Source organism: Choloepus didactylus, chromosome 3 (assembly GCF_015220235.1).
Source record: "Choloepus didactylus isolate mChoDid1 chromosome 3, mChoDid1.pri, whole genome shotgun sequence".
Taxonomy (NCBI): domain Eukaryota; kingdom Metazoa; phylum Chordata; class Mammalia; order Pilosa; family Megalonychidae; genus Choloepus; species Choloepus didactylus.
Window position 1 is genome coordinate 134,278,321 of NC_051309.1, and position 18,905 is coordinate 134,297,225.

Consider the following 18,905-nt stretch of genomic DNA (forward strand, 5'->3'; position numbering starts at 1 on the left):
GATAAGAATCTTCAATTTTATACTTGCAGTTTTGCTTGTATGCTATAAAAGAAAAAAAAAATGTTGAGTTTTAAGGTTGAATGACACACTATTTATTTTGCCAAGCTCATCTCTCACTGAATTTAGTATCAACATTAGAAAGCCCTCAGAAGTCTATGTTTTGTCAAAATTGCTGACCTCCGTGCTTCCAAAATCTCTAAACCTAGTGGGTAGCCTCTAGTTTGCTGAAATGACCTGGGTTATATCAGTGTCAAAGGTCCAATTTAGAAAGATCTTTTAATGTAGTCTTTGTTTTTAAAGCTTTTAAAATGTAAAATATAACATAGATAGAACTATAATAGATAAAAACAAATGTGTACCTTAATGAATTACTCCTAGATTGATACCAGGTCAGAAGACAGAACTTTGCCAGCCACCACAGAAGAATCTCCATGTCCCCTATCCCAACTGCATCCCCTTGCCTGCCCAATAAAAGTGCTCTGATGATCATTTCAATCCCTGTTTAGCTTTCCTTACTAGTTTCAGCACTCCAATGGGCATCCCTAAATACTCTAGTTTTCCTTCTAAGAAATATGAGTTCTAAGCCTCTTTTAATTCATCATGTTCTCCTTCTATCCTTTTTTCCTTCTTGTAATTTATTTGTTGAAAAATTGGGTTGTTTGAACTGATTGGACTTGGCCATTTAGAACAAATGCGGCTGTTTCATACTCAGGCCTGGAATGTCATTTCCCCTTGTTTCTCCCTACTCCATGCCTTATTAATATGATTAACACATTAAATATCCTTCAGAATTTAGCTCAAGTCTCATCTGTCTTTGAAATATCTCCTATCTCCTGTCTAATAAGAGGACGTATCCTTTTCTGTATTCTCATAGCACCTATATAAAACTCTAGGATGGCACTTGTCACAGGGCTGAAGTTATTTTTTACCTGTGTGTCTCCTGATGAGACACTTCCATCCAAAAACCATTCACCAGATACTTCTGCATGCCTGCCACCATGTTAATCCTAGGGAAGTAGATAAGGCACAGTTCCTGTCCTTAAGCAGCTCACGGTCATGTGAGGGGGATAGACAGGTAAACAAACAATAATAATTTGGTATAAAATTGCTCTGAGGGGAGGAATAAAGATCATATAGAATATAGAAAAGAGGGTTCCTTTTTTAAACGGAGGTGGGAGGATAGGAGGGAATGACCATGGAAAGTTTTCTAGAGTAAATTGTAATTCCAGAAACTAGTTCAGTGTGTGCCCCATAATAGGCATTTAGTAAATCTTGTAAGTTATATTGTTGCATGGATTAGTGTTGCAAATGAATGTTTCATTTTACAGTCATTTATTTAGTGCTTTTTAGGGGGCAAGCTTCATATTATCATGGAGACAATATCTTGCTATCTTTTCTGCTTTTTGATAACTACAGTGGAAACTTTCCAAGTGTATAAATGAAAAACTGGATTAAAATATTAATGTAGGGTTTTGTACAATGTGAAAACCAGGCTTTAACATTTATCTAAATACAAAAGTATAAACTAGTGTTTTACTATTTCCAGAAACTGGGCTAAGGATAACAGCTCCCTTTGTTAGGCACAGAAGGGAATGGACATTTTCTGTGGTTCAGATGAGTTGATTAAGTCATCCTCCATTTTTCAGAACAGATTTTTACTAGTTTGCCTGTTTATTATATTGTTTCATTTACTAAAAAGTGTGGAAAGTTTTACTCTGTATACATTATGTGAAAATTCTGCCAATTCTCTGTGTTGAAGTGCTTAATATTTAAGACTACTCCTTTTAGAAGTTCTCCCCTCCCTGCCAAGCAAATGAAATATGTGCTTGGCTTATGCCTTTGCTATATCATAAGATCCAGTGGCTTTACTTATTAAGTGTCTTACAAATCTCAAGTTTGAGGACTTTGTTTTACCTTTCCTCCCCATGAAGCCAGTCCAGTGTGGAACAGTGACAGCTAACAGGCTGTCTTGAATGTAGCCAGCTTTCATTTCAGTGGTTGGTACTGTCTAGGACCTTGAGGATTTAAGCTTTCACAGTGTAAAGAATCATCAATATCTGAAAGATTCTGTCTGCAACTTTGACAGTTTTTATGCCACTTCATCCCATCAATATATTGCCATCCAAACTAAAAAACAAAAACAAAAATATCTTTTGTTGTTTCCCGTTTTAACTATGATTATATGATCATTCTGTTATTAATCACATTCATTAATGTTACCATTGCCACCATCTATTACCTAAACTTTTTCCTCCACCCCAAACAGAAATTCTGTACCCATTGAGTGATAACTCCTCATTCCTGCCCCTACTCCAGCACCTGATATGTATAATCCACTTCCTGTCTCTATGAATTTGCTTTTTGTGGGTAGTTCATATAAGTGAAATCATAGAATATTTGTTCTTTTGTGCCTGGGTTTTTTCACTCAACCTGATGTCTTCAAGGTTCATCCATGTTGTAGTGTGTATCAGAACATTATTCCTTTTTATGCTGAATAATATTTCATTGTATATATATGCCATGTTTTGTTTATCCATTCTTCTGTTGATGGACAATGGAAGGTTTGTTTCCACATTTTGGCTATTGTGAATAATGCTGTTATTATTGTATACATTGGTATACAAATATCTGTTTCAGTTCCTGTTTTCAATTCTTTTGGGTGTATACCTAGAAGTGGAATTGCTGGGTCATATAGTAATTCTATGAAAAACACCAAACTGTTTTCAATAGCATCTGCACCATGTTACATTCCCACCAACAATGTATGAGGGTTCCTGTTTCCCTGCATCCTCACCACTACTTGTTATTTTCCAGTATTTAATAATAGCCATGCTAGTGGATGTGAAATGTTATCTCATCGTGGTTTTGACTTGCATTTCCCTAATGGCTAATGATGTTGAGCATATTTTTATGTGCTTATTGGCCATTAGTACATCTTATTTAGAGACCTGTCTATTAAAGTCTTTTGCCCATTTTTTAATTGGGTTGTTTGTCTTTTTTGTTTTTGAGTTTTAAGAGTCCTTTATATATTTTGGATATTAAACCCTTATCAAATATATGATTTCCAAATATTTTCTCCCATTCTTTAACTTGTCTTCATTGTTATCCAGATTTAACTCTAACCAATGAATGACCTTTGCTTAATTTTTTCTTTTATAACTAAAACAACCTTTTATTTGGAAAAAATTCAAATACATATGTTTCAGTTTCCTAGGATGCTTAAGCAAATTCTATAATATGGGTTGGGTAAACAACTGGAATTTATTTGCTTACAGTTTTGTGGCTAAAGGAAGTCCAAATCAAGCCATTGTCAAGGTGATGCTTTCTTCCTGAAGACTGACATTCTGGGGCTGGCTGCTGGTGATTCTTCATCCTTGTCTTGTCACGTGGCAATGCGCATGGCAGCCTCTCCTGGCCTTTCCATTCTTTTGCGGGTTTCATTGATTTCAGCTTCTTGCTTCCTGTGGCTTTTTTCTCTATGTCTGAATTTCATTCCTCTTATAAAGGACTCCAGAAATAGGATTAAATGGCATCCTGATTGGGTTGGGCCACATTTTAACTGAAGTAACCTCATCAGAAGGTCCTACTTACAATGGGTTCATATTCACAATTATGGATTAGATTAAAGAACACTTTTTTCTGGGGTTACAGCTTTAAACCACCACAATATAAAAATAGGTAGACCGGTATTATGATCCTTCCATGCACCAACCATGTATCTTCAACATATGAACATCAGCCAATCTTGTTTTATCTCTACTCCCACAAACTGTCTTTTTCCCTTCCCCTTGCACAGGATTGTTTTGAAGTATAGCCTGCATATTATATAATTTCATCATATCATTTCATAAATTGTTAGATAAATGATATGCATTTATTAATACATATTAGATACATAAATGATTTGTATGTATCCCTAAAACACATGGACTTTTAAAAAATACAATCAAGGTTTCATTTTCATACCTAAAAAAAACTAAAAATTCCTTTAGAAATATAAAATATCCAGTAAGCATTAAAACTAAAAATATACATATATATTTATATATTTGCGGTTGGTTTGTTCTAATCAGTATTCAAATAGGCCCCACCCATTGCATTTGGTTGATAGGTCTCTGAAGTCCCTTTTAATTTAGAAATTCTCCCTTTTTGAACTTATGGATATGCTTATTTTCATGGTCATGTTTAATATGGCACACACTTGGTATTCTAGATTATTTTAAAATTGGAACAATGCTAACATTGTTATCTTATTGTAAAAGTAATAGGCTCATTGCAGAAAAATATGAAAATATCAAAAAGTATACAGAAGTAAAATATCACCTTCTTATCACCACCAAATAATTAACTCTTTGGAATTATATTTTACTAATTTTTCTCTGTGTTAAATATCCTTTGTTAAATTCAACATCAGGATTACCTGTGGGTCTGTTCCTATTAATTGTTTATTCTCTTGATTTTGGGATACATTCTACTTCTTTACCTCTCTTACAGTATTTGATTGTATGGTGACGCTGTATGTAAAAGATTGGTAGAGTCTGAAGTAGATAGTATTTATACCCAGAAACTATCACTTCTTTCCTCTGATAGGTCATCAGGTTGGTGTTTGGGGACTTTGAGTTTTTATCTAATCTGTATATGACCTAGGTCTAAGCTATTTTACAGCTTTAGTTAGTTCACCGCTGGATTCACAGGTTTTGAGAGTGAGATCAGGACTTGCCCTTCAGCAGGGCTTGGTATCTGCACCACCATCAGACTACTGAGATCTCTTTATATCCCAGCCATTGTCTTTCTGAGCTGTGGAAGATCTCTCTGCCTTAAAGCCAAGCTGCAAAGTTTTTGTTTTTGTGGAGAGCTAAGTCTACTCTCAAACTCTATCCCTGTCTTTCTGTGCCTTGGAAGATTTCTTCATTCTGCTGCTGCCTGACTGTGATGAGTTTTGGCTTGTATTTGGTGAAGTTTCCATGCTTCTCAGGGTGGTCTCTCCAAGCTCTTTGTCCTGCTCACAGCCTTTAGAGAACCACCACTTTGCACTCAGCAAAAGCCCAAGGTAATTCAGGAGGATCTCTCTCAGCCTCTTGCTTTGTCCCTAATTTTTGGTGTGCTACAGCTGTGCATCCAGTGTAAGCCTTGTAGGGAAGAATTGGCAAGTGGAATTGCTCTTTGATTGAGGCTTATCAGAATTTTAATTCCTCACATCAGCAGCTGTTGAAAGTTTGTTGAAAGTTCAGTGGTGTTCTAGTTTGCTAATGCTGCGGAATGCAAAACACCAGAGATGGATTGGCTTTTATAAAAAGGGGGTTTATTTGGCTATACAGTTCCAGTCTTAAGGCCATAAAGTATCCAAAGTAACACATCAGCAATCAGGTACCTTCACTGGAGGATGGCCAATGGTGTCCGGAAAACCTCTGTTAGCTGGGAAGGCACATGGCTGGCGTCTGCTCCAAAGTTCTGGTTTCAAAATGGCTTTCTCCCAGGACATTCCTCTCTAGCAAGCTTGCTCCTCTTCAAAACGTCACTCACAGCTGCACTCCGTTCAGTCTCTTTGAGTCAGCATGTTTTATATGGCTCCACTGATCAAGGCCCACCCTGAATGTGTGGGGTCACACCTCCATGGGAGTATCCCACCAAAGTCACCACCCACAGCTGGGTGGGGCACATTCCAAGCAAATCTAACCAGCACCAAAACGTCTGTCCCACAAGACCACAAAGATAATGGCATTTGGGGGACACAATACATTCAAACCGGCACATTCCACCCCCTGGAACCCAAAATGACATTATCTTTCCAAATACAAAATACATTCATTTCATCACAATATCACAAAAACTTAAACCATTTCAGTAACAAAAGTTAAGTACAAAATCCCATCAAAATCAAATACAGGCATGGTCAGTCCTAAGGCATACCTTTCTTTTAGCTTTGGATCTGTGGACTTAGAACAAGTTATATGCTTCCAATATACAAACGAGGGACATTCATAGGATAAACATTCCCATTGCCATAAGGAGAAACACTAAGGAAAACAGGGTTAACCGGACCAAAACAGTTCTTAAAACCTGCAGGACAAACTCCATTAGATGTCAAAGTCTGAGAGTCATTTACAGAACAACGTTGCATCCTTGGGGCTTGAGAGAGCGGGAGCCTAACCCTTCCTAAGGGCCTTTTCAGCAGCCCTTTCCTCTCCAAACGCTTAGGTGAGTGCTCCAACATGCCCACATATTGGGGAGACCGCCTTCTCGGCCCCACCCTCCTCAAACATCGGGGCAGCTCCCGGATTCCCTTCCATCTCCGGGGCATATGCTCAACCCCTTCAGAACAGTGGGGTGGCAGCCAGGCTCTCCCCAGTTCCCTGGGAATGTGCTCCAACCTCTTTGGGACCTGAGGTGGCAAAACTCTTCCAGAGCATCGAGGCGGAAAGCCCGCCCTCAACCTCCAGGGCAAACTCACCCTTTCCATGGATGTGGGCTCCTGCGCTCTCCCAGCCCGAGACCTCCTGACTCCAGACCTCAACCTCCATGGCTCTGTCTCTGAAGAAATTTTTCCTTCAATTTGTTCCTTGTCTGTCTCCTCCAGTCCAGACCGGAAATGGCTCTGTGTATTAAGATCTCGCAAAAATTCTGTTGGCTTTGCATGAAGCACACAGGGATCAAACCCATTAGACAATAGGACATTCCACAAATCCTTTCTGGATAATTCCATCTCCAATCTTGGCTTGTACTGAAATGGTGGCTGGGTTCCATGTTTGGTTACATCCTCATGTTGGGCTGTAGCTTCTGGGATTCTACCTCCCGGAAGCTCATAATTTTCCAAGCCATCAGCTTCTGGTTTCTTTGAACCCAAGAGTTCAGTTCTAAGTTCATCTCTTTCTGCTCTAATTTTACTATAAGCTGCAAGGAGAAGCCAGGGTATATCCTCCACAGGTAGTCTGGAGATCTCCTCAGCTAAGTATTCCAGGTTGTCACTTTTAAATTCTTCCTTCCATCTGACACCAGGACTCAATTTTGCCAAATTCTGTGCCACTTTAAAACAAGGATCGCCTTTCTTCCAGTTTGCAACAACACATTCATCATTTCTGCTCAAGTCCTCATCAGAAGTATCTTTAGACTCCATATTTCCATAAACAATCTCTTTAAAGCAGTTTTGGCCTTTTCTATCAAGCTCCTCACAATTCTTCCAGAAACTTCCCCTTATCCATTTAAAAAGCCGTTCCAACATGTTTGGTATTTGCAAACTCAGCAGCAAAAGCACCCCACTCCTCTGGTACCAAAATCTGTTCTAGTTTGCTAATGCTGCGGAATGCAAAACACCAGAGATGGATTGGCTTTTATAAAAAGGGGGTTTATTTGGCTATACAGTTACAGTCTTAAGGCCATAAAGCATCCAAAGTAACACATCAGCAATCAGGTACCTTCACTGGAGGATGGCCAATGGTGTCCGGAAAACCTCTGTTAGCTGGGAAGGCACATGGCTGGCGTCTGCTCCAAAGTTCTGGTTTCAAAATGGCTTTCTCCCAGGACATTCCTCTCTAGCAAGCTTGCTCCTCTTCAAAACGTCACTCACAGCTGCACTCCGTTCAGTCTCTTTGAGTCAGCATGTTTTATATGGCTCCACTGATCAAGGCCCACCCTGAATGTGTGGGGTCACACCTCCATGGGAGTATCCCACCAAAGTCACCACCCACAGCTGGGTGGGGCACATTCCAAGCAAATCTAACCAGCACCAAAACGTCTGTCCCACAAGACCACAAAGATAATGGCATTTGGGGGACACAATACATTCAAACCGGCACAAGTGGTTTTTCTGTATACTCTTGTTTTGGTTTGCTAAAGCTGCCAAAATGCAATATACCAGAAATGGGTTGGCTTCTTCGATGGGGTTTTATTAGGTTACAAATGTACAGTTCTAAGGCGATGAAAATGCCCAAATTAAGGCATCATGAGGAAGACACCTTCTCTGAGGAAAGGCTGCTGGCCTCTGTGGTTCTTCTGTCACATGGGAAGGCATATGATGACATCTGCTGGTCCTTCTCTGGTTTCAAAGTCTGTCCCCAAATATCTCTGGGCATTTCTTTCTCAGTGCTCCTGCTTTTATCCTGTCATCGAGGACTCCAGTGAAGGATTAAGACCCACCCTGAATGAGCTGGGTCACATCTCAGTTGAACCAAAAATCCTACCCAATATAGGTCTGCCCCCACAGAGATGGATTAAAAGAACATGGCCTTTTGTGGGGTATATAACAACTCCAAACCAGCACATCCCTTTTATTTGAAAGTTTATTCCTCCTCATGTCAGAGATGAAAGAAGCTGTGCATCTCTTTTGGGGATGGGATTGTCTGTATCTGGAATTTAGTTCATTTAGGTTTCATTGTGTCTCAGCTCTCTGATGCTTTTGTGTGTTTTTTAAAATATGTATTTTGTGGCTTATAGATCTTGTTGTGGGGCTCTGGTTATTTTTAAAATTTATTTTTAAATCCTATCAAATGGAAACTCTTCTCAAGCATCCTAGTGTGGAATACCTGATAAACCTGTACAGTTCAGTGAATAAATGAATGATGATATTTATTTAGGGAACTGATTCACTGGCACTGGTCCGGCCACATATTGATACCCTTAATCTCCCTTATGACCACTAATACTTATTTAAGAGATGGTGGATTAGAGCTGGAATAGTCTATTGATATGATGCAGGAAGAAAGTATAGTGATTGAGTATGCAGCCTTGCCTCATGAGTGCTTATCTAACCAGTGATTTGAAAAGAGATACAGGGGAACTTCTGGGAAGGTAATGGAATAGAGACGTCCAGGACTCACTCCTCCCCCAAAACAGCTAGTGGACAGGCAGGAAATGTCTAAAATATCTGTTCTGGGGCTCCAGAAGCCAGGAGAACACTGTACAGCATGCAGGGAAGAATGGGATGAAGAGGCTAAGAAACTGCAGTAAAGTACAGTGAGTGGATTGCTCCATGGTGGCTGCCAGTGCCAATCCTGCACTTTCAAGGCAGGCTGCATCCAGGTTTGGTCCCTGACAGAAAGGGACATGGAAGTCCTCTTCCTCAAGAATGGGGATGGAGGGATGTAGCTGAGCACTGATCATGGCTTTTGATCAATGAATTTGGATCAGTGGGTCCCTACGCAGAGCTGCTGTTTCAGCTTTCCCTGGACAGGGATGGTGGTGGCCATTGTTTCAAACTCTCTCCTCAGTGCTCTTTGGAGCTGGTCTGTGCCCCCTTCATGGGTCCCTGGCCCTGTTTTGGCTGGGAAGTACTGACTTGGGAAAGTCCTCTTTGGGGTGACCGCCTCCCAGAATTTGCCCTCCAGGCAAAAGCAGCTAGAGGCAATGAAAGAGGAAAAACTGTAGAGGAAAACAGAACAGATCAAGATTCCTGGAGAAGGAACAGAGGAAGGGAAGCCTTCTCCTGGGGGTGAAACAATTGCGCAAATAGTGCAAACTTAAAAATTTCACTGCATATCCAGGGCAAGAATCAGATAAAGAAGACCTGGAAAAGTCTGATCAATAAAACACGGGCAGTTATAAAGGTGTTGAGTAAGTTCAACCAAGTATCAAAGAAGTGCCTTTAAACCATCAATAAAAAAACTCTAGGCAATAGAGAGAAACTAACCTTTGGAGTAAGCTCATCAAAATAATCAAATACCTAGATATAAACAAAAAATTACAAACCATAGTAAGAAACATATTTTCCTTTAGCTCCTTGAATTGATTTAGGATATTTGTTTGAACATTGTTGATTAGTTGTTTCAAATATTTTGTCACATCCAAAGTTTTAATATGTTCTTTTGATTGGGCCATATCTTCCTGTTTCTTAGTATGGCTAAAGAGATAAAGGATATTAAGAAGACACTGGTGACCATAAAGAATAATTTGAAAGTATAAAAGAAACATAACAGAACTTCAGGGGATGAAAAGTACAATAGATGAGTGTGCTGGTTTGAAGCTGTTATGAACCCCAGAAGAAGAGCCATGATCTCTTAATCCAGTCTTGTGGGGTGAGACCTTTTGATTAGTTTGTTTCCATGGAGATGTGACCCACCCAACTGTGGGTGAGACCTTTATTTCCATGGAGGTGTGAACCCACCCATTTAGTTGGTTTTTGATTAGTTTACTGGAGTCATTTAAGAAAGCTCATGGAGAGAAGGAGCTCAGAGAAGCTGAGAGAGACATTTGGAGAGAAGCTAAGATATATAATCCCGAGTTTGCCCCCGGGAGAAGCTAAGAGCTGACATAGACCCAGATGCTTGGAAATGCAGAAAGAAAGAGATTTAAAGATACCAAGCTAAGAGATGAAGCTCAAAGTTTGCCCCAGAGAAGCTAAGAGAGGACTCCCAGATGCTTAGAGAGAAGCGCCCCAGGAGAACCAAATAGAGAGCTGAGAGAAGCTAAGAAAGACAAGCCCAGAGACATTTTGGAGAAAGCCATTTTGAAATGCAACCTGAGAGCAGAGGACCAGCAGACACCAGCCACTTGCCTTCCCAGCTGACAGAGGTGTTCTGGATGCCATTGCCTTTCTTCACTGAAGATATCCTCTTGTTGATGCGTTGGTTTGGACACTTTTATGGCCTTAGAACTGTAAATTTGTAACCTAATAAATCCCCTTGATAAAATTCAATCCATTTCTGGTATTTTGCATAATGGCAGTTTAGCAAACTGGAACAAAGAGATGAGAAACACACTTGTGTAGAGGCATAAAAGAGCAGATTTGAATAGACAGAATAAAGAATCGGCAAACTAGAAGACAGAACAATTGAAATCTTACAGACAGAACAGTTAGAGAAGAGAATGGGAAAAAAATGAGCAGGGTCTCAGGGAATTGAAGACTGCATGAAGCATACAAACATATACATCATGTGTGTCCCAGAAAGAGAAAAGAAGGGAAAAGAAGCAGAAAGAATATTTGAGGAAATAATGGATGAAAATTTCCCAACTCTTATGAAAGACATAAATATACATGTCCAAGAAGTGCAATGTACTCCACACAGTAAATTCTGATAAACCTACTCTGAGACACATACTAATCAGAATGTTAAATGCCAAAGATAAAGAAAGAATCCTGAAAGCAGGAAGAGGAAAATGATACATCACATTCAAGGGATCTGCAATAATATTAAGTGCCAGTTTCCCATCAGAAACCATGGAGGTTTCTGATATAAACTATGGCCTATAGTTAGTAATACTTTAATATTCTTTCATCAGTTGTAACAAAGGTACCACATTAATGCAGTGTCAGCAATAGGGGAGGTATATGGGAATGTTGTATTTTTTACATGACTTTTCTGTAAGCCTACAATTCATGTAATTAATAAAGAAAACAATTTAAAAAATAACATTATGCTAAGTGAAAGAAACCAGGCACAAGGTACCACATATAGCATGATTCCATTTATATACAATATAAATATAAATGTAAATAAATTTATTGAGACAGAATTAGATTAGTGGTTAGGTAGGGTGGTGAAGGACGGAGGAATTGAGAGCTGACTACTAAGGCCTACAGAGTTTTCCTTTTTGGATTAATGAAAATTTTCTATAGTTGATGTGTTGATGAATTTTCAACTCTACTAAAAGCCACTGATTTTACACTTTGGATGGATTGTATGGTATGTGACTATATCTCAATAAAACTGGTTTTTAAAAAAGAGGTATAGTTGCATTGATAATTAATATAGATTGTCTAGATCACTTAGAGATGCATGGAAGGATTTGCTCATGATCATTAAGTTATCTGGTAATACTGGTAAAATAAAACTTATTTTCTACTGGAGAAATTTGGTTAATTATAGTTAATTCACAGTGATGCTGTGAAAAAGACTTTTTGCCTCTCACTCAGATTTCATTTCTTGATTACATTCATTTTGCTTTGTATTATCTTCTAAGTTTCCTTAAAGAATTGTGCCTGGTAACTGCAGGCCTAGTGGGTGTTGTGCACCCTGGAGTCTAGGGATGACTGATATACAGAAGGATTCTAGCCATTATATGTCCAATAAAATCCCAGAATCTTTTGACTTGTTAAAAAAAGGAAATTCTGAAACATTCATAAGATTAGTGAGAAAAAAATAATGAATCCCTATGCCACCAACAATTATTAACATTGGTCAACCTTGTTTTACCTATCCCTTCCATTTTATAAAAAAAATTTAAATTTATTTATATATGCATTTTATTTGTGAAGTATTTTAAAGTTAATCCCAGATATCATATCTCATTTTACCTGTTTGTAGCTTTGCCTAATATGAAAAACTTTAAAAAATATAATTACTATGACATTATGATATCTAACAAGTTAGTAATAATTCCAGAATCTTATAAAAAAATTTTTTAATGTTTATTTTTAGAGCTGTTGTAGGTTTACAGAAAAGTTTCACAGGAAACACAGAGTTTCCCATATCCCCTTCCCACCACCCCCACATACATCATTTCTCCTGTTATTAGCATCTTGCATTAGTATGTACTATTGATGCACCCATGCTGATACATTATTAGTAACTGATGTCAATAGTTTACAGTAGGGTTCACTATTTGTGTATACAACTCTAGGTTTTGACAAATGTGTAATGTCATATATCCAACATTGTAGAATCATGTAGAATAGTTTCACTTTGTGGTTTCCCTAACTACCTGGAAATAAGCAGGAAAATGAAATTTCCTTTATATTTCTAATGTTATTGAAATAAGATTAGCTAATTTCTATTTTTTTTTACTTTTTACTGCCTTTTTTCTATTGCTGTCAAGAATGACCTAGATCAGGGGATGCCCCATGAAAAATATTTATGAGAGCAAATAAATTTAAGAAACACTGTATAGTGTATAGCCCTTTATGGTGTTTCACGGTGCTGCTTATCACATGCAAAATTCTGGCAATAAAGTTTGGCAATAAAGGGTTAACTTGGCTTAATCCATAATTTCTTCAACTCCCCCCTCCCAGAACCTGTTTTTTACACCTAAATACACTTCAGGGGAATGTTGTTCGGGGCAGGACAATGCAGAGCTGCCTGTGAATCACCAACAGGAATGTTTTAACTCCATTTTTATTTGAATTAATTAGATAATTGTCCATATGGCATTATCATCATAATCAGGTAACATTTATCTTTTGTTCTCCTGCATTCTGCTTAATATTGATAGGGTAGTGTAAACAGGATAAGTCATCCTTCCCAGGATCTTACATTCTGAAAATCACTCATCACACTGTATAAGCAAATTAAATTATGAGCAAATTTAAATTTTTTAAATTTGTTTTTTTAAAAAAACATTATTTGTTTTTCTTCTGTGTGGATATTTGCAATTTAAAAAGCTATACAATATGTTATATTTCACGATTAAAAAATGTAAAGAACAAACAAACAAACAAATACCCCAAAGAAACCCCTGCAACTTGCTGTACTGGAGAATCTTCTCCTGGGAATGCTTTTATGATTTGATCATAGAAATCAGTAGAAACTAAAACTAGGAATTATTTTATGTCCAACATGGCTGAAATGCATCTGTGATATAAAGTGGAAAATAACTGCATTTGAGGAGATTGTGTGGCAGGCAATGTGTTTTAGAAATACATTAGAGATTTGTGAGACAGATGAATCTTTGAGAAAGGAATAGATTTAGGCATTAAATTCTGGGGACTTGGTTTTGTTCTCTTTGTAAATTAAGGCCCTGTGATACTAGCAAAGGTAGAGTTAGTGCAGGATTGAGCTTTGGGTTTTACTGTTCTGACATTTTGCCAGAGAAACTGTGACTGTGGGCATTTGAGAAGCATGGTAAAAGTGTTCCCTAAAAATCTTGAGAGCATTATGTCAAAACACTTACGGTAAAATGTCAATAAAATATGGGAAAAAAAAAGCTATACATCAACATTCCTCCATTAAAGAAAGAAATTTATTGGTATTGTATTGAAAGAAGGCTAGAAATAAGATATGGAGGAAGTCAAGGATATAAAAACCAAAAGGTAATAATGAGCAATTAAATGGATATTTTATTTGTAAAGAATTGTTAAAAAGATGACTTTTAAAGATGTTTAAAATTTGGCAATAGCATGGAAATTCATCGTAAATGGTTTGGAGTTTTATACTCTTAAAATATGTTCACTTAAAAAATTTTTAAACCATTAACAGGGCCAAAGGGTAGGGGGTCATCGATGCTATCAAAGGAAAGAGTTCTTTCTTCTGGCTCTTCTCTGCTCACTTTGACACAGGAGTGAGAAGACAGTTATTGGAGAGTGTGTACTTTAGTGGATCTGTACCACATCTGCTTTAACAGTTTACTGCACATCTACCTGTGTACCCCCTTTCGCCCCACTGTTTTTATACTGCATAAATATTGTGGAGATTGCTCTTTTCTCTGTGATGCTACAAAGGTAATTTCTTTCCCCAATTACTTACAGTCAAACTACAACTTCAAGCAGAAGAGAGAGGGGTTGTGTCTATCAAAGGTGTGTGTGCAAACCGATATCTTGCTATGAAGGAAGATGGAAGATTACAGGCTTCTGTAAGTAATGCTTTTGTTTTTGCAATTTTTTTCTATTAGCTTTTCCTGCTGTTAATTTCCTAATATTGATATTTATTAAATCTTTACTAAGGGCTTTACATGTATTATATCACTTAATCTTCATATTCATCCTATGAAGTAGAGAGTATTATTTCTTTATTGCACATATGCAGAAACTGAAGCTCTGAGGGACTATAAAGTAATGAAGAAAACTCAGCTAATTGGAGGTGGAAACTGGATTGGACTTGAGGCAGACCTTGATTCCAGAGCATGAGCTCTAAACCACTACATTTTACTTCGTTCTCTGCAAAGCTACTAAACTCCTGCTTTTTAAAAGTCTTTATATTATGTTTGAAGATTAGAAGAATAAACCTATAAAATATTGTCACTTGTAAGTTGCTTCTTTGTTTTTAACATGATAGTAGTTGTGAATGTGAGCTCATTACCTGGGTACAAATACTGGCTCTGCCACTTATTAGCTGTGCATTCTTGAATAAATTATTCTGAGTCAGTTACCTTACCTGTAAAGTAGAGACAATAATGAGCCTATCTCATAGCGTTTTTATGAGGATTAAATTAGAAAATATATATTAAATGCCAAAATTTGTTTCTGACACGTAATAGGTATGCAGAATTATCACTTCCTTCTCAAGCTATTTCTCATTTAAATTATGCAAGTTCTGAACAGAGATGTCTCTTTTTTCACATTTTTAGCACAGCTAGCTCAGGGGTTCTAGCTCCTGGCCAGAATTCTTTCCACTAGCCAGGGTCGCTGTCAATATCAACATTATTATCAGAATCAGGATTGCATGTCTGTTGAGTGCACATAGTATGTGGGGAATGGTGTCAGGGAAATAAAGAGACGTAAAAGACACAGACTCCACTCTCATTTCTCTAAGGGAATAGATAAGACATGTATGTAAAAGTAGAAATACCAACCACAGCCATAAGACCAATAACCTTGCTGTAACTTTCACAGAAGGGATCTAATAATACTAAGAAATCAGTTGTGTTCTGACCTGTACAGATAGTTTTTGAAATTTTTTCTGAGTGAAGAAAAATTTTTTTCTGAGTGAAGAAAATACTTAGATTAATATCAATTTATTAAATTAATATCAATTTATGTGAACTTTGCAGGATAAATAGCAAAATTCTCAATTGTGACTCTCAATTTGTGTTGTGACTCTCAATTTTTTGATAGTTGAATAAATTTTAGAATCTGTGTTTATTTTAGCCAGTACTTATTTAACATACAGTGTTCCAGGCACTTTACTAGGCATGTTTTATAAAACTGAATATGAAATGGTCTCTGCCCTTAATGAGTACAATCCAGGGCAGGCAAAAGTGTAAATGTGTATTTGTAATAATGTGTAAGGGTTTTGATGTATTATTCTAGATCTGTATAGGGAAGGATGTGATTAAATTTGTCCAGAACTAGGTGATGACCCCGAAAAATAGGACTTTAGATGATGTAGAGGAAGCAGTTCATCAGGCAGTCAGGGAACAGAAGGCATGGAGATGGGGGTGTGGATAATTTTAGAACACAGCACATGTAAAGGTATGGATGCCGACAACTACTTGGTGTTTTTCAAAAACTATGAGTAATTTGCTACTGCTGGAGCATAAAGTACAAAGGAAGGGCAGGGTGGCTTAGGAAAGATGAGGCTGGAGAAGGAAGTAGACTGCCTACCGAGGGGCTTTATACACCCTGCTCAACATAAGTAGTGAAGAGTCATGAAGAGTTTTAAGAGGAGAAATGATCATTTGGATTTTAGAAAGATCATCACTCTGGGAGCAGTGTGGAGAATGCATTTGAAGTGACCCAAACTGCCAGCCAGTTAGTTGGAAGGACATTATAATAGTTTAAGCAAGTGATGTTGAGAACCTGGCAACAGCAGTAGGGCAGAGAGGACTGAGCAAAGTGCTAGCACTTGTGATTGATTAGAGTTAGGGGTGAAGTTGAGGGAATAGTCAAAGATGGCTCCTAGGTTTCTTATGTTGTTGAAAAGGTAGATGAGAAAGGGAAAAATAAGTTCAAATTTAGACCTATTTGAGTTGCTTTAGGGAAATTCAGGTGAAAATGTTCACTAAGTAGTTAAACTTATGGTTCTGGAACTTAGAGGAAAAGTCTTTGTTGACCTTTAACTACCAGAAAGGTCTGGGAGTTAAAGTCATGGTAATGAATGGGGTTTCCTAGGTGAGAAACATAACTCTAAAAGAGGACCTCGGATTGACTACTTGGGACTTTGACTTCTTCCACTTTCTTCTTGTTTTTTTTCCTACCAATCTGTTGTCAATTCAAGAGGTATACTTTGGGAATCTATCAGGGTAGCTTGTTAAATATTTCCCAAGACTGATAATTTTGGATGACCTTGATATGAGAGAGAGGAAAAGGGGTTTTCAACCCCCATGCCTTCACCTCAGGGTATGACAAAACATTCAGTGTGAAATCACTGTGGCTTCTGCAATAGCAGAGGTTTGGCTACTGTCAGGCAGTGAGGGTGGCGGAGAAAAAAGGAGATGCAAACAACATTCACTTCCATCGTAACTAACTTTGGCCAACATTAGTCAAATAGTTTTAAAGTTCCAGCTTTTTTCTATGTCTGTCTTAATCAGTGGTTATCTGACTCAGTGTTCTGTCAGGGACTTGAGATTATTAATTGTTACCATATGGTTTTCTAATTACTGAAATTAGAAAATCCACTTGGCCCTGTAAGATAGTCAGGGATGATTGATATCTGGAACATAGGTAGTAATAAAAACCCTCATAGTTGTTAAAAGTGATAAGAACAGAAGCTTCTCTACTTTAATGTGCACCTTTGAAACTACTGGGGTAGTTTCAAAGACGGATACCCCAGTAGTTTCAAATGTGCAAATTAAAGCACAGTGGGCCCAAAGACTGAACTTTCTTCTCATTCTTATGGAATTCTCTACAAGTTAGATTTCAGAGAATTCTGGCTTCTTCTCTTGATAAATAGGCATTACATTTGCTAAGCCTATTGATTCTGTACCATCAGAGGCATAAAATGATCTACAATAAGAATTGTGTTCTAGTTTCTTCTTTAGCTAAGCAGGTACTTTCACAAAATTAAGGTCATAGCATTTTATTTATTCTAAAATGTATTTCCATTGGATGCCTGTTAACTCTACCCGATGTAATGGATTTTGATCAAGTTGATGTTGTAAGAGTTAATTTAGCTATGCTTGGAAAGTTATCAGATGCTCTATAGGACAAATCCGTAGCTGTTACACAAAAATTGAAAATTCAAGAGTTATCATGCTTCTTTGAGAAATGGCACCAGCTAAGATATGGCTGTGATAGCTACTTATGTTTGTACCAGCTCCTATCATAGGATCTGTTTTCGCCAAGTTGACAAGTTAACCTCTTAGTCTTACCATGCCAATTTGTGTGGATTGCTGCCATGTCTTTTCAGCGGCACTCATTTACTCTTTCAAATTAGTCTGGGTGGGCTGTGTCAGTCTTCAGATGAGAAAGTAAGCTCCCCCATTCCAAACCAAGGTGGTGATGTTGGTGATTCAGTAAGTGGCTTCTGGTGTAAATCCAGTGTTCTGATCAGTAGTGATCATTTTAGGGGAATTAAACCATGGAGAAACTGGACTTTATGAACTTGCACTTGCCAAAGGTATAGTCCTTCCCACTCTTCTGCTGGGCCCTATTTTAGACTGCTGTGTTATGGCATGAACCTGGGCTCTTCTGCATTTTACCCTGTGATTCCTGCATTTGATTTATAGACCCTTCTAGTTTCCCTTCAGAAGGAAGAGTGTTCTGGCACATGAAACATTTTGGTTTCTAGGAGACATGTGAGGTTGATTATTACCAATTCAAAGTATAAAAAGGCTAATTTGTGTACCATTTTTTTCTCATACCCTTCATATATTAATGGTATAAATTCATTAAGGCTAAGAATTTCTCACTATTTGAAAACATAACTAAAGGGTCTTTCCCGCTCTTTCAAAGCTAGAAAATACAAAAGTTCAAAGCATAATTGTATTTAATTGCCAAAGCCTCTATTTGGAGGCTGAAGTAGAATAGTTCTTTAATACAGAACAGAATCCTTATTACATTGCATAGCAGGATAAATTTTGTTGCTATGGGCAACAAAAGCCCAGAACAAATATTAGGATTTGTGATCTCTTAAGTGTTCACAAAATGTAGGTTTTTAAAAAATAGATGGCATATAATGAGGTTAATTGTAGTTTTATGTTTAAATCACCAAACAACCTCAGTGTCAGCATTGGTATGAAATAACTTGACTGGTTTTCATGTGCTAGAAAGTTTCACATTGTTTTCTACAGAACGCCATAAATTGTGAAACCCTGAGCAAAATATCTCAATAAGTATTAGAATATGTGTAATTTATTGATCTACAATAATGAAATATTTTTTT

At 37.6% G+C, this 18,905-nt stretch overlaps 1 protein-coding gene across 1 annotated transcript in view; it reads left to right on the forward strand.

The window, feature by feature from the left end:
* FGF2 (fibroblast growth factor 2) overlaps window positions 1-18,905 on the forward strand; it is a 74,991-nt gene that overhangs the window by 43,991 nt on the left and 12,095 nt on the right. Inside the window, 1 exon segment of the mRNA XM_037831474.1 lies at window positions 14,393-14,496. Coding sequence (XP_037687402.1) covers window positions 14,393-14,496 — 104 coding nt within the window.